Source organism: Coloeus monedula (assembly GCF_965178545.1).
Source record: "Coloeus monedula genome assembly, chromosome: 17".
In the NCBI taxonomy this organism is placed as follows: Eukaryota; Metazoa; Chordata; class Aves; order Passeriformes; family Corvidae; genus Coloeus; species Coloeus monedula.
The window spans coordinates 1,621,517-1,647,631 of NC_138797.1; the positions used below are offsets into that span (position 1 = coordinate 1,621,517).

General features: G+C 47.5%; 1 protein-coding gene across 1 annotated transcript; it reads left to right on the forward strand.

Moving 5' to 3' along the window:
- The first annotated feature begins 950 nt into the window (after positions 1–950).
- AHCY (adenosylhomocysteinase) lies at positions 951–25,565 on the forward strand. Its single transcript, XM_082292671.1, has 10 exons — positions 951–1,032; positions 2,681–2,871; positions 5,536–5,611; positions 7,381–7,533; positions 12,189–12,301; positions 14,971–15,178; positions 15,992–16,079; positions 16,987–17,104; positions 21,425–21,619; positions 24,576–25,565. The coding sequence occupies exons 1-10, from the start codon at positions 1,005–1,007 to the stop codon at positions 24,705–24,707; spliced, it is 1,302 nt and encodes a 433-aa protein (XP_082148797.1). The 5' UTR covers positions 951–1,004; the 3' UTR covers positions 24,708–25,565.
- The last annotated feature ends 550 nt before the right edge of the window (positions 25,566–26,115 follow it).

A 26,115-nucleotide genomic window follows, 5' to 3' on the forward strand; every position in this document is an offset into this window, starting at 1 on the left:
GCGTGTGTGGCAGGCATTGGCTGTGCCCAGGGGCCAGCAGCCCTGCCCAGCACCTGGCAGAGGACTGCGGCCTGGGGAGGGGAACTTGGCTGCAGCCAAGTCCAAGGTCCAGGCTGATAGAGCTGCTCATGCCTTGGCCCCAGCTCTGCCTTGCAGCTCACCAGTTGTATCCTGCCCAGTACCCTGGGCCCCGCTGCAGTGAGGGGTCTGGGTGCCCCAGGGTAACACTTCACACTGAGCAACTGTTGGATCCTCTTGGGAAAGTGAGACAGGGAGTGCTGCCTGCTCAGTGCCCACATGGCCAGGCTGGGTATCGGGAATCAGGGCTGTTCCTGGCACTGCTCTGGGACCTGCTGCAGCTTCACGTGGCTCTGGGTTACAGAATCCCATAACGGGTGAGGCCGGAAGGGACCACAGTGTGGCTTCTGGTCCCACGTCCTGGGTCAAACAGAGTCATCCCAGAGCACCGATCTGGAGTATCTCCAGTGAAGGAGACTCCACAGCCTCTCTGGGCAATCTGTTCCAGTGAGTGGTCACTTGCAAGATAAAGCTCTTCCTCATGTTCAGGTGGAACTTCCTGTGCATCACTTTCTGCCCGTTGCCTCTTATCCCATTGCTGGGCCCCACGGAGCAGAGCCTGGTCCATGCTCTGAGCCCTCCCTGCAGATAGTTATACACCGGCTCCTGTGCTGGCACCGGTAGCGGTGGATGCAGCGGCCGCCAGAGCCTGCTCGGGCACGGGGCTGAAGCTGCGGCAGAAGCGGTAGTGGGGGGCAGGTTCTGGGGACAGGGCAGGTTCTGGGGACAGCCCAGCCCCGGGGACTCCATGGTCGCTGTCCGCAGAAAAGGCGGGCACGCGGCCGGCCCGGCCCGGAGGAAGCGCCGGCCAGGCCCAGCGCCTGAGCGCAGCCCGGCCCCGCCTCACGCTGGCGGTGCCGCCTCTACTTAAAGCGCGCCCGGCGCCGCTTCCACCTCCTCCTGTCCGCTGGCCCCGCAGCACCACCATGTCGGACCGGCTGCCCTACAAAGTGGGTGAGTGCGAGCTCTGGGCCGGCCCCACGGGGCTCGGCGCCTCCCCCGGGCTGGGGCGAGTGCGGTGCCGGGAGCGCGGCCTCGGCGGCCGCGGCGCCACGCTGGACGCGGCCGCGGGGAAAGGACGGCGGGTCCTGTCCACGGAGGAGCCGGGCCTGAGCCCCCGTGCGCTGGGGAAGCTGCCGCGGGGGACGGGGGCTCGGGGATGTTGCACCGCTGGGTTCCCACTCGCGGTTGTGCCGCTCTCCCGGCCCGGCCCGCCTGCCGCGTCCCTCCCCCGCCGCTCAGAGCCCTTGGCGGGAACAGGCTTCGCTCCGAAGGTGAAAGTATTTCCCATCCTGGGACCTTCGACTCATGTGCCCTGAAGGTTTTGGCGGGTATTTCTGTAGACCTGAAATTTCACAACCCCAGTTTTTATAAAGAGTTGGGTGTTCCTGGGAGGCTCCTTTCAAAGAAGCGAACATTAGTCTTTAAGGCTCAGATTCATAAATAATTTACCCTGGAGGCTCTGAACCTAAAATACTGCAGGATATTTTTAAAGCAGCCCTGGTAAAGGCTACCAGGCCCTTAAGAGGGGTAAGATTAAACCTCCTCCTCTTGATGTATTTGTTTCCATGGTCCTTTCCTTGCCTATTTTCAGGCAGTTTTCAGTCCCGGTGGTGTACAGACTGTGCTCCAGTCGGCTCTAGCATGTGCAATAGCATCAGTGGCCCCAGGCTTCATTCTGCAGCAAAATGCAATTAGCGTGTCTGTATTAAACCTCGCAGTCTAACTCCGAGTCCTGGTGTTCCTTAGTGCTTTAAACAGTCTGTGTTCACGAGGTAGGTGACAAAAAAGCATCCGACTGTGGCCTAAAGGGAATGGTGAACTTCTGAAATCTCTCAAAGAGCAAACCGAGTAAGAGGGACACTGTGTTGGCTGGTGCTGTAGAGTTGATGCACCTGGGCATTACCTGCTTGACCCTAGTGGTTTTAAGGCTGGGGTTGGACATCCATGGTGAGTGCAGTGAGTCTGTCAGAAGCCGCTCTTGCTCATTTTTTGCTGGACTTTTCTGCTATAGATCCTTTTTACAAAGGTAGAAGCAGACTGGTAACTAAGGTGATTATGGTCACTTAAAATAATTTGTGTGTGTCCAAGGACCTGCAGCTTTGCTGTGAGGAGGGGGAGCTGAGCTGGGCACTCAGCTCCTGGCGCACTCTTAGGGAGCATTCTGTGTATGGGGAGCCACTGCCCTACAGCCAACCCCTCCCCACGTGCAGGTCAATACTGTGGAAGTCAGTCCCTGTAGGAAGTGTTGGATGCTCGGGCAGTGTCTGTAAGAAGGGCTTAAGGCTGTGGCTTACTGAATTAATGAGCTTCAGGATATCTGTGCACTAGATCACAGTTGATTTATACCTTCTTGCAGTAGCATGCTTTTTGCTGAGGGGCTTTTAGGTTTGGTCTAAACTCATTTGAAAGCCTGTGAGGGAGGCTATTAAACCAGGGAGTAACTGGTTTAATAGGGTCTGGTTTTCTTGCAGCTCTGACTCCCAGCTGTTGCTGGGTGTTCAGTTCAGCTGTTGCAGCCAGTGCCTACCCACAAGTGTGTGAACAGATACCAAGGTCTCAGCTATTCAAACTCTTGACACCTGTCCTGCTTCTCTTGCAGCTGACATCAGCCTTGCAGACTGGGGTCGCAAGGCCATTGAGATTGCGGAGAATGAGATGCCAGGGCTGATGAAGATGAGGGAGATGTACTCTGCATCCAAGCCCCTGAAAGGTGCCCGCATTGCTGGCTGCCTCCATATGACTGTGCAGACAGCAGTGCTCATAGAGACCCTCATCGTGCTGGGGGCTGAGGTAACGTGGCTCTGAGTTTCTCTCTCAGCTCTTGGGTAACGCTCTGCCAGGTCACTGCTCCTGCTTATGTAACACCGTACGGAATCCTGGCAAATGTCTGTACTCTTTGGAAGAGGCTGCAATCTCCACGTGGATGGATTATGTCTTCTCTCCTTGAGCAAGAAGCTTGTTGCCTGCCCTGAGCAATTCTGGGGTGTGGGGTGTGTGTGTTCCCTGTGGACAAGCTGCAGCTTTGAGTGCCTGTTGTGCCCTGTGTGCAGTGCCCTGGGCAGTGCCCACAGCTGCTCCCACACAGCTGGGCTGTGCTTGGACTTGCAATGCTGTGGCTGCTCGTGCTGCAGCTCTAGGGACTGCCTCCAGCACAGATTAGCCTGTATTAAGAGCCCCACAATGCCCTGGTAAAGTCAGCAAAATCTAATGAAGCTTTCTGAGGGCTGTGCTGGCTTTTGAGCTGTGCAGGAAAACAACAGGGATGCAGTGTGGCTCAGGGAGCAAGGGCTGGCCAGTTACTCTCATCCATATTAAAGTCTGAGATACTTAGAAGCCAGTTACTGCCTTATGTCCCATGCCTGACTGGCTGAATGAAGTTCAAACATCACAGCTGAGTGTTCAGGGCATGAGGAGAGCCAGGTATCTGAGCACAATCTGCATTGCTTGTGTGCAGAGCAGGGAGCTGACTGGAACTTGGCTGGATTGTTAAGTATGTATATGATCTGAAGTTCCTTCTTCCTGCAGTTTAGCTGCCTGAATTCAGGCTGCCCAGAGGTGCCCTATATGGGAGCTCTCTCTGGGAACAGTTAAGAACTGAGCAGTGTCATGCTGATTGAAAGGCACTGGGAGAAGGGGAAGTTTTCCTCTGTAGCAGTGAAGGCATTTCCTCAAAAAGAGGAGGAGGTAGATGTGGACAGTGTGCTAGCTCAGCCTGGGAAGGTACATGCTGCTGTGCAGGTGCTCCCCAGCCTGTTCAGAGCTGTCCTGTGGCTGCAAATGGTGCAGTGCTGAAGGAGAGCTTTGATGTGGAGGTCCAGTCCTGGCTTTGTTCCAGCCACTCTATGTGGAACTCTTGTCCGTCCATAGGATTTAAAGGAAATCAGTAGCCATTGAAATTTGGGAAGCTCCTTGCTGCTCCTGTTGGTTGCTGTATCCCAGTGTGGCTGGCTTAGGAGGCAGCTGTGTGCTTATTTAACATTGCCAAGCTGCTTTAAGCTGAGCACAACCCCAGATCAGTGTTATATGGGACTCATCTGAGTCATTCAGGGAGGTACCTGCAGAGACTTGGTTCCTCTAAGAATGTTGTGGTTGTAGCTTTGAAGGCGTGTGCTGCTGTGTTAACTCCTTGTCTGATGCCTGTGGATTAGTTGAGGCTTTAATTTGAGTTTGGATTCAGCCCTGGTTCATCTGTTCTGTCAGAACTTTGGTGCCAAGGAGGGAAGAATGAAACTGATGAAATCATATCCCATGTAATGAGAATGTAGCTCACTGCAGCACAGTGATGTTAGTGTCCCTTTTTTGGCTGGGATAACAAGGATAGAGTAAATACTCTGTGCTTCAGAGTGTAAGTTCTAAATTTGTAACAAAAACCAATCCTTCCCATAACAAGTGATGTAAATACTAGGGTCTGAGCCCATCAGGTGTGCCAGTTAATCTAGGTTCTATGTCACTATGACAAATCTGTATCAAGTCTGAAGTGTAAACAATATATAGGTATTCTGTGTACTTTGAATGTCATGACACCTTTTGATGTCATCTGTACTGGTATGGGAGAAACGTGAAAAAACCCAGGTGAGGAGGTACAGCTTTAGGTTATGGATTCTGTTTTCCTGTGCTCTTTCCAGGTGTGTTTTCATGACAAGTGTTGGTTGTGTAGGCTGCTTCCAACTGCAGCCCTTACTTCAAAATGTCACTTATTGATCAAGTGGGATGAGTATCTGAAAGCAGGCTGGATGGTTGTGCCTTGTTGCCCTCTCTCCTCAAGCTCTTTAACCAGTGAATATGCAAATAGCTGCCAGTCAGCCCTGTGGGGAGCAGAGGGTGTGTGGCTGTGATGTGGTGCTGTGAGCTGCAGTAGGTGTGCAGATCCTTTTCAGTGCAACTCAGCAACATGCTGTTGCTTTTCTAGGTGCCTGAACCTAGTTATGAAATCTGAGGAAAACACTTAGCTCAGCTGGAAAAGCTTCCATGACTGGAGCACAGAGTGGGAGGTGGGTGAGCATTATCTTAGAGAATGCCTGGATTGAGTGTAATGGTTCAGCTGCATTTCTGACTCTTGTGAGTGCCAGCAGGTGTGTTGCTGCATGTCCATACCTTCAGTAGACACTTGCTATGGGGCTATTCTGAAAATCTGACCTTTATTTGACCAAAACTTCCCAAACCCATGCTGTTAGGCACCCCTGAAGATCTGGAGTATGCTCTGGCTGTCGGGGAGAAGTGCTTGTGACATGGCTGAATATATGGCACAGCTAAAGCTCATTCACCTTCTCTCCATGTGACATTATTTTCCCTTAGTCAGACACCCAGTTTTCAACTTATCTTTGCAGAGCTACTGAAAAATGCAGGAATCTGCACTCATTTCTTTCTGCTCTTGTTCCCTTTTTAACTCCCGTGTTTGGTAGAGAGTGTCTGATATCTCAGAACTTTGTTCAGCAAACAAAACTTGTTTTCCAGGTACAATGGTCAAGCTGCAACATTTTCTCCACGCAGGATCACGCTGCAGCTGCTATTGCAAAAGCTGGTATCCCTGGTAAGTTTTCCATGTTCTGGTTTGGCTCTGAGTTGGGCTGTACTGCCTGTTCCTGCTAAATCAAACTGTGTACACATTAAGCTCTTCTGAACAAGCTTGAGGATAGAAACAGCCCATCAGAAGCAGTGATTGTTACAAACCAGGACATTTGACTCAGACTGTATTGCATCAGCCTGTGCACAGGTCTCCCAGCAAAGGCTGCTGTTGGGCTCTGTGTTACCCAGCTCACCAGCGCTGGGTGATTAAATGGAGTGGTGTATAGGTGTGTGTAGCTGGAGGTGTTTGGTGCTTTCCAGCAAGCTCTGTGCTAAATAGGGGTTGGGAAAGGCAAGGGAACTGCCATGTGCCTGTCACGTGGCAGGATCAATACCCAAGATATTTTTAGGCTAGAACTAGCCCAGCTGTGTTCCTGCCTGATATCCCTTAAGTGCTGTATCAGGATTGCTGCTGTCTTGTTACTGTCACCTTCCAACAAGCAGCAATTCCTCACAGATCAGTAGAAATACCTGAAACTGTCTGCTGTGTAACTCAGCTTAAGGAAATGCAATCCTCAGTGCTGGAAACTGCATTACCTGAGCCCAGCTGCTGGCAGATGCTAAATCTGATTTCTGGCAGCCTGGTTCTTTGCTTTGGGAGGGGTCTCTCATTTCTATTACAGTTAACTATTGCCACAAGTCTTTCCTCAGCTGTGGCACATTCTAAGGCAGCAATGTGATCCCTTCATCAGCTCCTTTGGCACTACCAGCTTCAGGCATTGCCTCTGGTGTGGGATGTCAAAGAGCCATGTGCGATTCTTTAGATGTTGAGTTGTCTTCCTCGCTGCTTTCAACACCCAAAACTCAACTGAAGATCCGTTTACAGGTTGAGTGTTTGTCAAAGTGTTTGACCTTTGTCCTTGGTATCCTCATTTTTAGAACTTGCTCTTTTTGTTAATATTGTACTTCTCATACTAAATTTATGAGATCCCAGAGGAATGTTGGTCCTTTGGCTTCAATATGAGATCCTGACACACTTTCCTTCAGAATAGGTAATTGCATGATTGGCTCTTCATGGCTCAAGGTTAGTTTTCTGTATAAACAGTGAAAACATGACAATTTAGCCAAATGCTGGAGTGTGTAAATAATGTGCCCACTATGTGTTTGAGTGGCTGAGTACCTCTGAGGATTGAGTATATCATGAAGACAGTACAGATGCCTGGAAAGACACAAATCCTGGTGACTGCAACATGCCAGTGGTGGCAGCCTGTTGCTGGGGCTGTACTGACGTAGAAATACATCCTAATTAGAGCAGTTAAGGCACCTCAGCTTGGATTTTAGTGCTGGGCTAGAGATTAGAATTTAAACTCAGAGTTGCTGAAGAGTTTATATTCTGCTGCTTAGCTCATGCTGAAGTCTGGTCCCTCTTTTCTGCTGTGCTAGAAAACGCTGTAGTTGTGTTTTCATTTGTCTGTATGAATATGTCTAGTGGCTGTTTCTAATGAGTGGGGTGTTGCGGATGTGAGTCTGCTTTAGTTTGCTTTGTCTTCTCCTTTTTAACATGGAAGAAGAATGAGAGCAATGAAGTCTCAACATTTTGACCATGTTTGTGTCTTGGAACAGTGATTATTCTGAGGTCTGTTTTTCAGTGCAAATGTCTTTGCTTGCCTGCAGGCACAGATAATCATCTGTCTGTCAGCTGCTACTGGGAGCTGCTGATGAAATCTTCCTTTGGCTGCTTCACTACATGCTGAGTAAGAAACTGGCTAATGGTGTGTGTTTGTTCCCATGCAGTGTTTGCCTGGAAAGGGGAGACAGATGAGGAATACTTGTGGTGCATCGAGCAGACCCTGTACTTCAAGGATGGGCAGCCCCTCAACATGATTCTGGATGATGGTGGAGATCTTACCAACCTAGTTCATACCAAATACCCACAGCTGCTGAAAGGTGACTCATATTTTATTTTCACAGGCACAGTTCTGCTTAGGGGACTATTTGGGGAGATGTTTTCTGCAGGAATTCCCTGCTGGTGTAAAAAACAGTGGGGGATGAGGGACAGGCATGTGCAAACAGGCTGTGAGAATTCTTTACAGTTCAAGACCAGAATCTGTTACCTGGAGGAGCTGTTTCCACCTCTGCTCTGTAGCCCATAAGCTGCAGTGTCCTGTCATGGCCATCCTTTACTGTGCCCATTACCTGAGAATGACCACTGGTTCTGCTGTCATGCCAAAAGCTTCCTGGAAGTGGGCTGTGTTCTAGAACTGCTCAATGTCTGCTTGCAGTTAACGATTTTCCATTAATGCGTTTCTTACCCATCTTCTTAGTGCAGTTCTGAATGAAGTCATGACCACCTGTAGCCTTCCTTGGAAAAGGAACAGTTTTCTACCTTAAATACTCATTCTGTTTGTCAGTGAAGATGCTGATGGAGTGAGGGTTGGCACTCTTGCTTTGATTTGCCTTCAGTGCAAGTTTGTAAAACTGATCGGTGTGGTGTTGCTAGCCTGTGTTTATGTAAAAGATTTATGTGAAGGGAATTTGGCATGACCAGGCTGATCTGTGCCTGGTGAGTATGACAGACTCCTCTTAGCCCTGCCAGTGTCCATCAGCTCTGCTGCAGCAAGATGTGGGTGCCCAGGGTTGTTAAAGGGCACGTTTAGTTTGGGATGTGAAGGAAATTGGAAGGTAATACAGTGGGGTGTGGTGGCGCTTTCATAGAGGTGCGGTAGCTGTAGAAGCCTGCTGGATCAGCTCTCCTCTGACTCGTGCTCTGCTTTAGTAGGAAGATAGGAGGAAAAAATCTGAAGGTGGCAGGTGGTGAGTGGGGCTGTGTGAGGGGAGTCTGGGGCTCTGCTCCTCATCCATGTGTTGCTGCAGGTAGGAGCACCAGGAAGAGGGAAACGCTCTGTGACAGGCTTCACTTTGTCCTTCGTCCTCAGCCTGATGTCACTCATAATCCAACACTCAACATCTTTGTGTTATTTAAACTGTAATGAAAGGTTTTCATTGGTCTTTGCTCAGCCTCTCTTCCATCAAAGGTCTTGTGCTTCCTGGGTTGCTTCTGTGTGATATTCATGACCTCTTGCTTTTCCCATGTTTGATGCCAAGAAATACCTCAATTGGTCATCCCTCTTTGTCTTCCTTGTGTTTTCAGAGGCCAAAGAAAGTATTTTTCATGTTCATTCTCTGTTTTCCAGGGTTGTTTCCCTGCCGTGCACACCTTGGTTAGTGTCCTTGTTCCCAGGGTCTTTGAGCTGAGCCCCTTTCACTTCCAGCCCTCCTGTTGTCTTTATTTCTCCTCTCCAGCCCTTTCCACCCTCTTGCTTGTCTTGTGCTCCTGGTGTGGGAGGGACTGGCATAATACAGTGCAGTAGGACAATGGCTCTTGCACTGTCTCATGTCTTGGCATCCATCTGTAGTCTGCCTCTGAAAAACATCCCTACTGCCTGGATCTGCTTCCTAAATTCATAGGAATGGCTCTTCCTCTGGAGTTTTAAAGAGTCCAGGGAGGATGCAATACCTGTCAACTTTTCCCTTCCCAAAATGTGTGGCTGTCTGCACTGGCTGTAGTTGAAAACCTCCTTGCAGCAGTTCAGTAAATTAAGACCAATCTCTGTAGAGGGGAGCAAACTTGATTTGTTTTACTTTCCAGTCCCTTGCTCCTTGGAAACAGCAAAACTTCCAGAACGGACCCACAGAGTAGAGTCTTGATCTCATTTATCTGAGCTTTGTGCTTAACCCTTTGCTTATATGAAGCAGTGTAGTATCCAGTTTTGGTATCTTATAGCTAACAGAGGCTAATATATCCTAAGGGCTTGTGGGGGTATCTGACCTCTGTGGAGGTGGAACAAGAGTGACATTGGGAGAGCATGCACAGTGTGTGGATTGTGAGCACAGGAGACATTTTGGCATGAGGCAGCTGAAAGTGCCAAATTCAATTTGACAATTAAGGGCTGGAATAAGTTTTCTGGGCTAATTTTAGAGGGAATTGTCTTCCATGCTTCAGCTGCTTCTAAATTAAATAGTTCAGTCCTAGTGTGCAGCTAACAGTTGAAAGTAGGATTCCTTCAACTAGGAGATGGGTTAAATATGTGTATGGAACTGTTCAGTAAGCTTCCCCTCTCCTGAAGTATGCCTGCAGTTAGAGGGCAGAATGGCCTTTGTACTGTTGGCTTATTCCATTAAGCCAAATGCCCTTAATACCAAGATAAAGAAAAGTAGGAAGGGGGAAAATGAGAACTGACCAAAGGGGAAAGATATCTGTGCAAGGGAGCTCTCTGGCATCCATGCCAAAGACCTGTGTGGGGAAGATTGGCTTGTTTGTGATTTCATTCATCAGACTTGCTCATTGCTCAGGTCAGAAATACGGGGGAGCAAAGCAGGTCTGAGAGTTTAGCAGGGCTGTCTCAGTTTAATTCAACCTTGTCCTTGCTGCAGGCCCTTCTCTGCTCCCCCATCACTCAGGCATTGACCATAAGTGGTATAGGCAGCACTTGGGGCAGCTGCAGAGTGGTTTAGACCAGCTGTAGATGGCACCTGGAGCAGTGCTTGGGTGCCTCCAGGAAGGGGAAGTTGTTGGCATACAGGATGTGAGGTCTGCTTAGTGCCGTGGAAGGATAATCTGTTAACCTCAGGACTGTCATCTTTAGAGCCTTTGAAGGATGAGGACTGTCTCCTGCTTGACAGATACACCAGAAGAGAGAGAGGGCAGGTTTGAACTGGAGGTTCCTGCTGCAACCTCCAAAAGCTTTCCTTCACGAGGGGATGACTATCCTTGATCCAGGCAGTTGCTCTGGAAACTGATGCTTTTTGGAGACTGTCTACAGATCCTCCGTTTCGCTGTGCATGAGGCTGCACGGTGAACTTTAAACTGTCCTCTCCCCTCCTAGCAAGCCCTAAATATGCCAAAGCCTGAATGCATTCCCTCAGCAGGTGACCATCAGGGGAGTGGGGCTACGGAGGACTCTGTGGTGAGACACAAGTGATGGGGATCAGTCAGCCTAATCATAGAATCACAGAATGGTTTGCTTTGGGAGGGACCTTTTAAAGGCCATCTAGTCCAACCTGCCTGCAGTGGGCAGGACACCTTCAACTCGGGTTGCTCAGAGCCCCTTGAATGTTCCCAGCAATGGGACATGCAGCACTTGTCAGGGCAGCCTATGCCACCCTCATTGTAAAAAAAAAAAACAAACCTGCCTTACAGCTAGTCTGAGTCACCCTCTTTCAGTTTAAAACCATCCCCCCTTGTCCTGTTGGAACAGGCCATGCTAAAAACAATGTGTCCCCATCTTATAAGCCCCCTTCAAGTACAGAAAGGCTGCAGTGAACTCTCTCTGGAGCCCTCTGTTCTCCAGGTTAATCAAGTTCTTCTAATGCTGTTGGTCCAATTTCCTTTATGTGCCACAGAGTGGTCTGGGGAGCAACAGAAGGGTCTCATGGCTCATTCTCAGGCTTTACCTGGGCTTGGACTAGCTCACACTGGGTTTTTTGAGCAGTGAGGACAGGTTTGGACTGGACTTGGCATCTGTGGGTGAGCAGTGCCCTGAGAGCCAGGAGGGCCCACTGTGTCCTGGGGGCATTGGGAGCAGTGTTGCTGGCCAGGCCAGGGAGTGGATTGTTCTGCTCTGCTCTGGGCTGGGGCAGCTTCACCTTGCATATTGTGTGTGCTTTTGGTCACTGCAATATAAGAACGATATTAAACTGTTAGAGAGTGTCCAAAGGAGATCATGAGGATCATGAAGGGCCTTGAGGGGACGCCATATGAGGAGTGGCTTGAGGGCACTTGGTCTGTTCAGCTGGAGGAGACTGAGGGAAGAGCTCATTGAGTTACAATTTCCTCGTGAGGGGAAGAGAAGGGGAAGACACTGATCTCTGCTCTGTGACCAGTGACAGGACTCAGGGAACAGCTGGAGCTGTGCCAGGGGAGGGTCAGGCTGGATATCAGGGAAAGAAAGGTTCTTCCTCCACAGGGTGCTGGGCACTGCCCAGGCTCCCCAGGGAATGGGCACGGCCCCGAGGCTGCCAGAGCTCCAGGAGCGTTTGGACAGCGCTGCCAGGGATGCCCAGGGTGGGGTTGTTGGGGTGTCTGTGCAGGGCCCGGAGCTGGGCTGGGTGATCCTGTGGGTCCCTCCCGGCTCAGGACGTTCTGTGGGTCTGTGGGGGCCGGGCTGAGGGGCTGCCCCGGGGTGTCAGCAGAGGGCGCTGCGGCGCCGCGGAGCGCGGCCGGGGGCGGTGCCGCCGCTTGTGCCGGAGCTGCTCCGGCCCCGGGCACCGATCCTGGCACCGATCCTGGCACCGATCCTGTCCCGCCGGGCAAACCAACCCCGAGGGGCTGCGGCAAAGCACCTGCCTACCTTCCCCCAGGAGCTGGGCTGCTACAGCCTGCTAAGGAGTCCGGGTGTACAGCACCAGAGGGTGCAGAGGTGTGTGGCTCTGAAGCGCATCCTCTGGTGTTTCTGCAGTTGTTTGAGGGTTTTTATCTCTTCCTTGCTCTCTGCCAAGGGTTTGCTTGTCTTAAGCCTCTAGGAGTTGCTCCCAGCACCTGGACATCCTGGTTTGCACAGCATTGACTCCAGCTAAGGTGAATCCTTTTACTCTCCCCACAGGAATTAGAGGTATTTCAGAAGAGACAACCACTGGGGTTCACAACCTGTACAAGATGAAGGCCAACGGGACCCTGAAAGTTCCAGCTATCAATGTGAATGACTCTGTCACCAAGGTAATACAGAACGAGCCCTTCTGCATTTTTCTGCTCTCTGACCAGCTTGGTGTTGGGATGTTGTCATTCCCGTGAAAGTATTCCTTCTCTTGCTGAGCTTCTCCTGATCTGGGTTGGAACAGAGATTTCCACCATAGCCTTAAAGTGAGCCCTTGATGTCTCTAATGGGACGTGCCATTGTAAATACCCCGTTGTCAGGACCTCGAGAGCTTTTTGTATGTAAGAATGTACATTCTTCTGCTATTTAATAATAAAGGTGAAAACACCTTTGGAGGTCATGGCTCCAGGGGCACAGTCAGTACCTGTGGCAAGGAGCCTGTCCTCATTCTGAGCAGCTTAAAGCTCCCCAGTACGTGTCAGGTAGCAGCTGGAAAAGCGAGTGTGACTTGCATGAGCTTGTGCTGGTTAGGGTTGGTTGGTCAGCCTGTGGTTGATCTCTGTGAGCAGCAGTTGCAAAGGAGAGGGCAGGAGGGAGATATTTATCCCTTGCTTAGCTTTGGTACTGCTGCCGAGATACACCCTGGTGAATTGAGGATGAAGTGAAATGATGTTTAAAGGGTGCTTGTGCTTTTTGGCTGCAGATGAATTATAGTGGGAATTAAAGGTGTACTAAAGGTTTATGTATCTTGATGTTTTTAAAATCGAATTACTGAATCTATTTCAAGTTCCTATGCAAACATAATCCTGGTGGGTTGGCAGTTCTCCTGTTTGGCCTGCCTGTTCTGCAGTTTGCTGTCTCCTTTTTGCTCACTGAGATGGACCTGACACTTACTTCATAGGTAGTGGGCTGGAATCCAGTTCATGTTGGAAGAAGTTTATTCCGTTACATCCTTTTCACCCAGATTTGTGCCTCTTGCATAATAATTATTAATACTGTTTAGTAGATTTGGAAGTTCAGATGTTTCTAACAAAGCCTCTTGAAGGGATTTGGGATCCTAGTGCCAAACAAGTGCTTGTTTTCAAGTACTGTTTGGTATTTATACAGTACAAGATTTGCACTAACCACAGTTAGATATCTCTGGGAAAATGTGCAACTGAGCTGACAAATTCTGCTCTCCTAGTCTGATATTTCCACTTGGTGCCAGGTTCCTGTGCTGACATTTGGAGAGAGGAGGCAGGTACAGCAGCCAGTTCTGTTCTTCCCTTCTGCCACTTGAGTGTATTTTGGGTGGGACAGATGTCTGCATCCAGCACTCTGCTCTCTTGCCTGCATGGGAATACACAGACACCTGGAAGGCTTTGATTGCAGTTGGGGGATTTGGTGATGGGGAATCAAATCTGATGATGCTGCTTTCCTCCATGCTGCAAGGGAAATCTGCAGGACTAGGAAAGAAGGATACCAACTGGCACTAGCTTTAGAATTTGAAGGATTGGTAACACAATTTTCTGAAATATTAATGGCAGATATGCCTCTGATAATGTTTATAGGCACTGAGTCAGAATTTCTGGATCTGAGGTATAATTTGTTACACTTTGGCCAATTTCTGCCATGGGCAATTTATCCCATTTCTATTCATACTTAAAAGAACTGCAGGTGTTGTGGGTGCACCTTCCACTAGACCAGGTTGCTGCTTCTGGGAATTTAATCTTAAGATTACCAGTAGCAGACAGCGCTGTGTTAAGTGAAAGCAAGAAGAATTGCTGCCCTAAGGCTGTAGAAAGCCAGCACAGGCTTTGAGACCAGAATTTTGCTGTGAACGGTGAATTCTTCTCCTTGGAGAGCACAGCAGAACATTAGTAGCCAGACTTTAAAAAAATTCTTGGGCTCTGTAACTCCCCAAATAATCAAATCTGTTTGTCCCTCTTCCTGGTCAAAACAAAAGGTCCAAGGAGAAGAAGGCATATTAGAAAAACCAGTACAGCAAGGTGTGTTTCTGAGTTTAGGAAGGTATTCAAGGACTGAAGTAATATTTAATGTCTGACTTAGCTGGGCAGTTTTGATTTGAGAATCTGGCTGTTAATGTCATGTGATAATGTTACAGTAGGAGGATGTTGTGTGATGGGGCATTAGGAGATAAAAGCCAGGGGTTCCTGGTTGCAGTGACCACTATTGTGAGTGGCTGCTTGCTGGATTTTTCCAAATCTGAGCAATAATGAGGTCTTGACAGTGTTAGGGTAGCTCTTCATGGAGGAAGAAATTCCCATGGGGAAATTTTGATCTTCTGGGTCTGCTGGAACCAGTTTCTCGTGATTGATGTGGGCAGCTTGCTACTCTGCAGGCTGGACATGTCTTGCAAAGATAAGATGATGTGCTGCTGGTGTGTTTTGCCTTCCTGTGGCACTTGGTTCAGTTATTATCTGATAACCAGCAGCAGGGAACTCATGAACATCTAGTTTAGAAACTCAGACCTGCATTGGTGTGAAAGGCACTTGATAAATTTACGTTACTGCTAACAAGTTTTTAACAAGTCCAACCCCTGGTCAGTAGACACAATGAAATTTATGAAATGCTTCTCACCACGTTGAAGCCTGTGTCTGATATAACTCCCTAGACTAAAACTGGATAAATAAAAACCTCAAACCAAGTTCTCTAATTCCTGTCCCTCATGGTGACTATAGTATTTAGGTGACTCTCGTAGTACTTGCACATAAGTCCATTTTCTTTCTCTAAGGAAATTTCACTTGAGTGGCTTTCCTCTATTCTGAAACTGCTCCCTTTCCTTCCTCAGAGCAAGTTTGATAACCTTTATGGCTGCAGAGAGTCCCTCATCGATGGCATCAAGCGTGCCACAGATGTCATGATTGCTGGGAAGGTGGCAGTGGTGGCAGGATATGGGGACGTGGGCAAGGGCTGCGCCCAGGCCCTGCGGAGCTTTGGAGCCAGAGTCATCATCACCGAAATCGACCCCATCAACGCGCTCCAGGCAGCCATGGAAGGTGGGAGCTGAAGCAGAGCAGGAGTTCAGGCATCTGACAGGGTCTCTGCACATGCAGTGTAGAGCAATAAATGAGATCTGGCCAAGAAAGGTTCAGTGGGTTTCAGCCCTGTGCCTGCTGAGGTACAATTGAATCCAGTTTAACTGTAGGAATCCCTTCCTTGCAGTAAGGGAAGGAGTTGGTTACTAGAGGCTTTGAAGATGTATTTGGAGTCAAGGATTCAGAGACCAACCATAGTGTGGGGTAAAGGCTGAGGGAGTGTCCTCAAGTTGTGCGGTTCTAACCTCCAGCATGGGATAAGACTTTACTGGAATTAAAACAGTAAAAAATGCCAGGCCTTATGTTTAGTAGGTTTTTTTTTGGAGAGCCAATGCCATGCTCTCTTTTTCCAGCTGAGCTCAGGGCATGCTCTGGAGCTGTGCTCCTTCTCTTCTGTGGGTGCCTCATGTAACTGTGCTTCTTGGTACCAGTTTATTCCATTTCTGTTCATACCTGACAAGAATTGCAGGTGTGGTGGGGGCACTTTTGGCAAATTCAACCCCCTGAATCCAGTCTGAGTCCTGTGCCAGACTATACCTCTGGACATTGAATGCATAGATCTGCAGATTTGGAAAGGATGAGGGATGAATGGGTTTTGTGCCTTGTTGGTGTTCAGCAAGACCAGTATCCCACTACCTTGCATCATCCCTAGGCCAGGTGTCAGCAAAAATATTTGACTCATTCTTTCTCGGTACTTTTCTACTTCTAGTATTGTGTCCCACTTGTTAATAAATGTTGGTGGTTGTGTAGAAAAGTAACCTTTTCTCTTTTTAGGTTATGAAGTTACAACCATGGAGGAGGCCTGCAAAGAGGGCAACATCTTTGTCACCACCACTGGCTGCACTGACATTGTGCAGGGCAGGTATGGCTTTAGTGAAAAAGCAGCCAGTTGTTTTAGTGAAAGCATACCTGTACAACCAGGTTTCTTTTTTAAAATACAACCATAACCTGTCAGCAGTATGGTGAAGGTTAGCACACAGTGATCTCTGGACGTCAGAATTTAGCATGAATTTAGTGAGAAATTAAGCCTTTGGTCTTTCAGTTTTGTTGGATGTTGCCAGATTGCAGTTGTTCCTGGCTTATGGAATGTAATGATGGAGAAACAAAAGCTGCAGAGGGATAAATTGACTTTTGGAGAATGAGGGCTTCAGGGCTGAATTCTGTGTTAGGCCAAACAAATGTGAACAGAAGAGGCAGGTAAAGGTTGAAAGTGATTGCATCTGTGGATGCATATAGCAGCTGAAACCAGCCTGTTCTCAATGAGCTGCCCTGCAGTGTTTGGTTACTGCTGCTTAGATCTCAGTTTATAGCCCCAGCTGCACACAAATTCCTTCCTTTCTTTGCCATTGACTGTACATGTTGTAATAGAAGATCAGATTAGGTGGGAGGAGATCAGGCCATTAATGTCTAGAGATGTAAATCTGCTGGGAACTTCAAAGTCATGAAGAAAATGATTTCTTCTGTGTAAGAAGGAGAATAACTGCAGGTATTTGTTTTGACCAACTGAACAAAATTTTATTACTTTTTATATTGGGGAAAATACTTTCTCTCCAGTAAGCTCTTATATCCTTGGGGAAATGTCCTTCCCTGGAAGCTTGGAAGTCTTTTCCAGTAGACTTCTCATGCCTGGAGGGGTTACCAGCCCCTCACACCTTGTGAGAGTCAGTGCAGTTACTGAGCTGGGCACTTGTCAGGGCTGTGGATTGGAGCATCTGCTGAGGGAGAAAACTCTGGATTAACTTTTGGTACAACTTTTTTTTCTTTTGCAGGCACTTTGAGCAGATGAAGGATGATGCCATAGTGTGTAATATTGGCCATTTTGATGTGGAAGTTGATGCCAAGTGGCTGAATGACAATGCAGTGGAGGCAGTGAATGTCAAACCTCAGGTGAGGCAGCCTTTGCACAGGCTCTCCTGCTGGAAAAAAGCAGTAGCTACTCAGTGTCCATTTCTAGAAAGGAGATTTTCTCTTCAGGTTCTTTGGCGTTTCTAGCTTTGTTGGAAGCCACTGTTGCTCTGGTCAGAATGCAGATTCTGCTTACCTGGAACAAGTTGCACATGATATTCTTGGGTTGGCATCAAAGCAGTTGTTTCCAGCCAGTGCCCAAGTCCCTCAGGGTGACCTCTGGGGAGCGGTGCCTGGTATGGATACATTTTTCTCCATGTGTTCCCTCTTCCTTGAGAGATAGGAGCCTACCCTTAGTGCTGGTTGTGTAGACAATTAATTGCATCAAGTCCATTCCTTATGGCAAGTCAGCTTTGATGTTTGGGGCATGGGCAAGAGGGTATGCTAGTGTGCTTGCTTTGATAGCCCTGAGCTGAAAACAATGCCAGATTTCAGCTGCAGAAAGCAAGTTAGATGAGGAATACAGAGCAGACCATTAGAGACCCCGTAAAACTTAAGAGCAGAGCCCATAGATTGCCTGGTGCCTGGTCTGAATTTCCTCTTGTGAAGCTGTTTGCTCATGTACTGCTCAGCAGCAGAACAGTTGTGGTCCTGAGGGAATGTCAATGGAAAGTCTTTTGGGATTCTGCCAGGGTTTGAAAAAATTCATACCTCTTTGTTTTCAAAGTGTGGTGTGTTGTTTTAGTCTACTCTGAGATTGAAACCTCAGGAAAGCCTATCTGGAGCTCTGCCAAACTTGGGTTTCTCTTCCATACTTGGTGGCTTCATTTTAGAAACCTGTGTGGGCAGACCAGGCAGGGTGTTTTATCCTTGCTCAGATTGCATGTCCACCATGCATTTGCTTTAAGCTGTGCCTGTAGCTACACAAGGAAAATCAGAATCTGAAAACTGCAGCTTTTCAACTGTGTCTTAAAACAGAGGAACAAAACTGAACTAGATCAAAACCGTTTTGTGGCACCAGCATTGAAGGAGAACATCACATAAATCAAACCAGACTTTACCTGACTTGGTGTGGCACTTCTGGCTATCTTTGAAGAGGGAGTGTTCTTGCTGATAGCAGGATTCTGGGACAGGTTTTGTTTTAATAACACCACACCCAAACATAACTCTCAGAGCTCCATCTGTCCTTCCAGTTTTCATAACTCCCCTGTGGCTTATTGGTCACCCACATCAAAGTCTTACTAAGCAGTTGTGAGGGGTAAGTTGGGACACTTTGCATGGCCTTAACCAGGTCTGAAGTTATACCCTCAAGTTCTCACTATGTTCAGGTTCATTCTTGCCCATGGTCGTAGTGGAGCTGCCTGTGCTCAGCAGCTCTTGTCCTAGAGGAGCCCACAGGTACCTGCCTGCTTTCTGGTAGCTCAGGTTGTTTTAAAACTAAACCTTGAACTGCTTGAAGAGTAAACACTGTTGAATGTTCAATTGGGTGTTAATATGGCACCACACAAACTACCTGCACAGAGGCAGTAAATCCCTTTTTGTATGCTTTGCTTTGAGGAGCCAGTCTGGCATTGATGAGAGTGCAGTAAGGTGCAGTGTAGTCCCAGGTGTGAAAACTGTAACAAGTTCCTGGTATAAAAAAACCCATTAAATTACCTTTTGAAAAGAATGGAATTGGGGTCAGGGTTGTCCATATGGATTAATGCTGAAGAAATCTAATGTTCTGGATATTCCAATTTTTACTAAAACCTGGCAGCTGCTTTTCTGTGTACTGAACCAGAGAGGGGAATATAATATCAAGAGCAAAAATCCCTGACTTTCTATGAAGACATCTTTCTCTTGATGAGAGGATTAATGTCAGAGCTGAGGGTTGTTACCTTCAGCTGGAGGTACACAGTAATTGAGACCATGTCCAGCATGGAAGTTTCAGTACCAGTGCTGGGCAGATGTAAGAGATATTTAATACTTCAGTAAGAAAAACATCTTAGTGTGCCATTCTGGCTCATGTGATGCATTCAGAGGACAGTTAAGGAGGAAATAGCCTTATTACTGAAAAGCTGGCAGGTTGGTTTTGCTCTGGGTTTGCACCACAGCCCTGCTCAGCTGTGTTTGGGTATCAGAGACTGACCTGCAGCACAAACTCAACTCGAGAGGGGAAGGGAAGGTCAAGGTCAATGAACTTCAGCTCATAAATAAATTATTCCCATATAGTGTGCAGGGAAGTGCAAAGCAGGCAGAAAGTCCAGAGCCAGGTAAATTCCAATGGGAAAAAGGAGGAGGCATTTGTCTGTGTGTGGAAAGGAGCTTATTGCTTGGGTAACTTGAATTCTACTTCTGGAGCAATTTCCTGAGCTTATGAATGAGCCTGTTTATCTGTCTGTATATGAGATGTGTTTCCACAGTACTGACTTAAGCCTCTGCTGGTACCACTACTACTTTGTATTTATTTTTGTGCATTAATTTTACATTTTCTATGTTCCCTTGTGCATTGAATGACCCTGTTAGCACAGGTTGCTGAAGGTGTGGGGTTCTGTGCACAAGCCAGGAGCTGTCCAGGGGCAAGTTGTGTGGCTATTATATAAAGATATAAGATTTTGACACCTAAACTGCCCAATTCAGACTTCAAAACTGAAATGCTACTTTAACTGCTCAGCTATCTTTTAGTAGTTCAATCTGTAAATGTAATGTTTGTTGTAAGTAATATTGTAGCTGTTCTTGGGATTTTTCATGTTCTGCTTCCCATCTGGTTCCTTCTTTGTTTTGTTGCTTCCTCCCATAATCATGGTGTTTTTTGGGTGGATGGAGCATGTCACTGGTGGTCCACAATGGAAAATTTGCATCCAAAATGATAGCTGCAGCTGCTCAGTGGGGATTGTTCTCACCCCACCTGAGTGCTGAGTGCTTTTGGGCAGGAGAAAGCAAGACTGCTTTAGGGCTGCCCTTTGAGGTGGTTACTGCCTGCATGTGTTGTGCTGAAATCACAATCTGTCATGTGATCTCAAGAAGCAGAAAATGGTGCTGTGATTGAAGCATAGCTGAGGCAGGCAGGTGGAGGCACAGACCTGCTCTGAAGGCAAAATACCTGTTAAAGAAAAAATGGTTTGGATGGGTTTGCTCTTGACATCTCTGCTAAAGTCCTGCACAAGGATGTTTTTTCAGAAGATGGTATTGTTACACTTAAAGCCTCATCCCATGTGGCTTTTAACTTACAGGCCAAAACTTTAAGAACAAAATTGAAAATGATGCATTTTACGTAATATTAAGTAACTTCTGGCTTCTAAAGTTTAAATACAGCTGTGGAGAGGGACCCTTTTAGGTCTGTCACAGTTGCTGTTCTGTGCTAGCAGAAGATAAATGCTCTGAAGCATTAGGTTTTGTTAAAGTGTGTTGCTGATTATGTTTTAAGTATTTCCAAACTGCTCTGCTCCCAAATGCCTGGTATGACATGAGCAATAAATACCAGTTAATACTGAATATTCTTGTGACTTGTGGGCCATATTGGTGTTTCATTAATTGGTTTAATATTGTAACCTCCTCCAGGGTAAAGGCAGGGCAGAGAGGAGCTAGTGAGAGGTGGAAAGGAGAAGCAGGGTTGAGTTTTACATTGCAGGAGTCCAGTTTGGCCCAGGTAGTTGGGGCACATGCTAAGTGACATCATCTCCTGAGCTATGTGGGACAGTGACATTATCTATCTCCTGAGCTGTGTGGGACTCTCAGAGCTGAGGACCTGTCTCCTTAACCCATTTGAGCCTGGATTCTGTGTGCAAAGTCCTGCTCTCCCTGGGGTAGCTCAGGGAGGATCTTACGTGTGGTCCCCCAAGAGCAAAGGAGGGTACACCAGGAGCCAGGACAGCTTTTTATTGAATGTATTGGCCTGCAGAGGTGGGACCAATTCCAGGGGACCTTCAGCAGGCTGAGGGCTCTGGCTGTTATGCTGTGTTAGATGCCAAGGCTCTGGACTGCTGCATGCAGAGCTGTTCCCTCTTCCCTGTCTCCCCACACCAGTTGTGACCACTGGGCACAGATGAACTGGGGTTTACTGCAAGCAGCATGTTCCCACCACAGCTGGCTGGGACTGCACGCACGTGGAAAAGCCAGGAGAATTGGGGGGGCTGGTTAAATAAATTGGGGGGCTGGTTAAATAAATTGGGGGGCTGGTTAAATACGAAGCAGATGCCAAGATGGGTGTGCTGTGAAGCGCAGGGTTGCTGCAAGCTTTGCAAACACTGGCTGGGATTGAGGGAGGGGTCTCTGGTACAATTCAAGTGCTGCAGTGCTGGATTGCTGAGAGGGAGGGAGGCCCCCCAAGCCCCCCAGGTTCGCCCTGTGCCTGACGTGGCTGTGGCACCGCTGCTCCCACAGGTGGATCGCTACACCCTGCGCAATGGCCGCCACATCATCCTGCTGGCCGAGGGCCGCCTGGTCAACCTGGGCTGTGCCATGGGCCACCCCAGCTTCGTCATGAGCAACTCCTTCACCAACCAGGTGCTGGCACAGATCGAGCTCTGGACCCACAGTGACAAATACGCCGTGGGGGTCCACTTCCTGCCGAAGAAGGTGAGTGACAGGCACGCAAAGGTGCTGCTAAGGAGGCCAACTTCAGGTGTGGCTTTGTTTGGGCTTGAACTCATTTCCTGATGAAGGTTTTTGTTGCAAAGTGGTTCTGTCCTTCAGAGGATGTTTGGGTTTGGATGTGCTGGGTATGAATGAGCTGTTCTTTTGTGTGCAAAACTGGGACTTGCCTGTCCTGTGATAGAACATCCAGGCACTTTTTGACTTCTCTAAGGTGCTGGGAAGCCCTGTGCTGCCTCAGGGTAGTTGGAAAGCTTCTCCCCATCAGCTTGTTCCTTCCACAAGCTTGTCCAGCAGCAAAATGTAGTGGGCAGAGTTGAAGCTGGAGTGAAACTGAATCCCTTTTATTGTGGGTGGTAAGAGTCCTGATCCCATTTGCACCTGAGAGAGGGTTATCACAATCTGGTTCTAGTAACTTCACAAAGGATAAATGACAGATTTCCTTGGATTTCCCTTTAAATTTATCTCTGCATTCTTTGTTCTTGGAAAAGTCTGGATCGTGTCACAGCTTGCAAATTCCTTTTAGAAAACTAACCTGGTTTTAATTTTCCAAAACAAGACTGAGAATTTGAGATGGCTCATGGAAAAAGATGCTGGAGTTAAATCACACTGCCTTTGGAACACAACCAGGTGTGAGAGCAAATGTGAAAATACTTTCCATTTAGGAAGCAGAATGTGTATGTAATGCGGTGTTTTCTGAAGGACTTAAGTTTCCAAACTCATCAGTTAAGGATCAAGCAAAGCATACCAGAAATGCAGTGTAGGAGTTGATCAGGAAACTGCCACATAATTGTCTTCAAAGGAACAGTCTTGTTGACAGTTCTTGTGAAAATGATAGCCCAGTGTTGTTGATTAAATGTGGTTTCATCCTCTCACTGAATAACAATTTTTAGTAAGCATACTTGAACTGGAAATGAAAAGTAATGCCCAGAGCAGTTAAATGTGAAGTTGCCTGTTAGGGGAGCATATGGCAGTGATCTCAGGTTCATCCACTGTGACAAAACACTCTTGACTCTGTGCCTCCCAGCAGGCTTGATTCAAAGAATAAAGCAGTCTCCTTCTCAGAAAAACAAAGAACTTTCTCTGATAATGTTCTGGGCTAGTGCCTTTCCTTGTTCTGTGCAATTGCTTTGAGGTCCAAATGTAAAACTTAACAATTACCAAGTACCTTACACAGAACTTTCTTTGCAGGAATATTGCTTTGCTCAACCATTACAAACGAGCACACATTTCTGCAATGTGTATTCCTGGAAATCTAGGAAAACTCTTATCTCTGTGTTCTTGACACCAAATCTGTCCTGCCTGCTCAGCTTTGATTTTAAGATGAGAATGTCTGCTTACCTTCATCTAAATTTGTGTGTCTCTTATATCTAAGTCTTGAAGTTCCCAAGCTGTCCCAATCAGCTTTGAAACAACTGATCCCTGCTGCAGTCTGTAAACCTTGTCAGGGACTCAGTTCCTTTTTAAGTGGGTGAAATCTTGTCTTAAATTCACTGGTAATTACACATATGAGAGCTTTGTCTGTCAGTCTAATCAACAAGATATGAATCCAATTTCTGACCCTCTTTTGTTTCATGGCATCCAGACAGGATGTACTAGGCTTAAATACTTGTTTCCCTTCTAAACACAGGCGTTCCCGTAGGTTTTCTTTCTTTCATGGTTTACCTGACTCTTTGGTGGATTTCATTGTTCACTTCCACATTATTCAACCATTTCCTCTTAGGTTTCTAATTTTCTCTTGTCACCTTTGGGTCTGCTGGTTCCCAAGAGATGCTGGCAGTTCTGCAGTGGTTACTGTGAGCAGGCTGAGCTGCAGTGAGTTACACTCTGTGCACATGGAGCTTTTTAGCTGGTTCATGGGATTACTTCAGAGTAGTGGCTTTGTTACCACAGTCCCTTGGAGGGGGAGATCCAGGACTAGTTTTTGAATCATTTAGGCCCTGCTGGTTCCCACAAGCTGCAGGTTTGGCCCTTGATTGTTTAGTTGATTTACTGCCCTTCAGTTATATTGCAGCCTTTCATGTCTACTTAACTAATGTGAGGGAAATATTGCCAGTCTTTGCTATGTTGCTGGGATTTAGACTTACTTTGTATCTGTTTCTGTAGCAATGATTGCCTGTTTTTTGCAGGAATTACAAATGGTCAAACTTGTCCTTGATCCCTGCTTGTGGTGTCCTTTCTACCTCTGAATATCCCCTGTGCCTGTACATCCCCCTCTGACACAGCAGCTCATTCACCATCCTCCTGTTTCTTCTGTACCAAGCTCCTGGAGCTCCTTAACTGCCTTCTAACTTTATACATTCTCCAGTGTCTTGAGTTTATACACCTGCCTGACACCTCTGGGATAGAGACATTATATCAACCTTTCTGAGCTTGTGTCCTACAGCCCACCTAGGTTTTATTCTTCATAAAGACAGTGCCAGCAGATATAAGTAGTCTTGCTGAATTGGAGATTCTGGAATAAATTTCATTATTCATGTGCCCCTAACACGGGATATCTGGAAAGGACAGGAATTTTTTTGCAGTGTTAGGACTTGTAGGATGACAGTGCAATATGTCCAGGTGTCTTTGTAGTGGAAACTGGGGCTTAATCATCCTAGCAAACTGGATATTCTTATCTCTGAAGAGTTTGATCTCTGTTCTTTGCTTGCTGGATGGATGTGAATGTGTAAATGAGATGGAAATGGGTTTGATTGTATAAAATTTTGTCTCGCTTAAACTTAAACTTGTCTTCCTCAAAAGCACAAGGCTCTTCCATCTGAGTGCAGGTCTGTGCTCAGACAGGTGAGGGATGTTGGCAGGAGCAAAGCTGTGTCAGTGTAAGTCCCCTTTGGGGCTGCTGTTGGTTTCCACATACTCATTTCTCCCTCTGGACTGTGATGTCCTGAACTAATAGGGCTCTGTTCTCTTAATATTCTTGTCTCAATGTTTTGTTTTCTAGCTGGATGAAGCTGTGGCTGCTGCTCATCTGGACAAGCTGAGTGTGAAGCTGACGAAACTGAGTGACAAACAGGCCAAATACCTGGGTTTGTCCAGAGATGGGCCCTTCAAGCCAGACCACTACAGATACTGAGCAGGTGGCACTACCCAAAGACCAAAGTGCAGGGAAGCAACCTTCCAAAGCTCTTGTGTGTGCTGGGCTTCTGAGGACAAGCCTTTTGCCATTTTCCTCTCAGTGCTGCACAGCCCCTCCTCTTACCAGGGAACCTTCAGGGCCCTGTCAGTGGAAGAGGATCACTGACTCCTGGAATTAGAATTGGTTACTTAGCTATTGTCACAGTGAAAAGGATCCCATGCACCTTTTGTTGGTTTCTAATGCTCCAATAAGGGGAGCAGGACAGAAGGTGGCTAAATGAGAATGTGTAGTCTTGCCATACAAGTGGCTGACAGCTTTGAACAGGCTCACCAGTGAGGTGGGGAACGGTTTCTGCAGGGAGATGCTTTTGCCATGTCCTGCTCCAATCAGGTGAATCCCATTAGGAGACTGGCAGTGCCAGGCCCCTTTCCACAACAGTGCCCTGGTAAAAGTGCATATTGTGAAACTGGAGGAAATAGGGGGGATGTGGGTTGCTTGGTCTCTGTGCTGTAAAATCAACTTAGCCTCCTACTCAGAGATAAGAGCTGGAGTTTTTTCCTGGGTTAATTTACTCCATTGGTTTTGGTCAGAACAAAGACAGTTTTGTGCTTGTGCCATACCAGCTTGAGGAGGGGTGAGGCAAGAGAGACTTTTAGCAGCCTTACCAAGTGTGTTGTGAACAGCTGAGGAGCCACTGAGGGGATGGTTGGGTTTAGGGTCCTTGTTCAATCCTTTGCAGACACCAGCAGCACACTGCTACCCCCAACTTGATTTCTCCGAGTTGTCATGTCTGCTGTATCATGTTTGTCACTGATGACTTCAAGTGCTTTTATTAAAGATCTGACTGTGGCCTGATTTGTTTTGTGCAGTGAGATGTTTTGGGGTTTACCATGGGTTTGTTTACCTTTGTGTGATCCTTAAGCTACTGAAAATACTTAATGTACCCATGTGGGGTGTCCTCCAGGCAAAAGCCAGTGCTGGGGCAACTCTGCATCATGTGCTGGGGCTGGGAAAAGCTGCTCCTCAGGAAATACTTGAAGGGGCTGCATCTTACAAGAAAGTCACTCTGCCCATACAGAATTACCTCCATGTGTCATGGAAGGTCTCTCTTGCCACTGTCCTCTTCAGCCAGCATTGTACTGGAGACCACCTTTGTTTCTGGATGTAAGAAGATGAAAGGTTTGGAATGATGTTACAAAGTGCTTGAAGTTCTCAGATTTGTGCCCAAATCTCTGTGAGCGGTTGGAACAGATGGTGTGGAGTGTGAACTGTTGGAGGAGGAAACACAAGAGATGAGTAAAGAAGGTGTTGCTGAGTGTAACTTTTTTCATGGTTTTGTTTTGCATTGGCCTCTAAAAAGCACCAATTTGAATGGAATTTGGGTCCCACAGAGGCACCATAAATG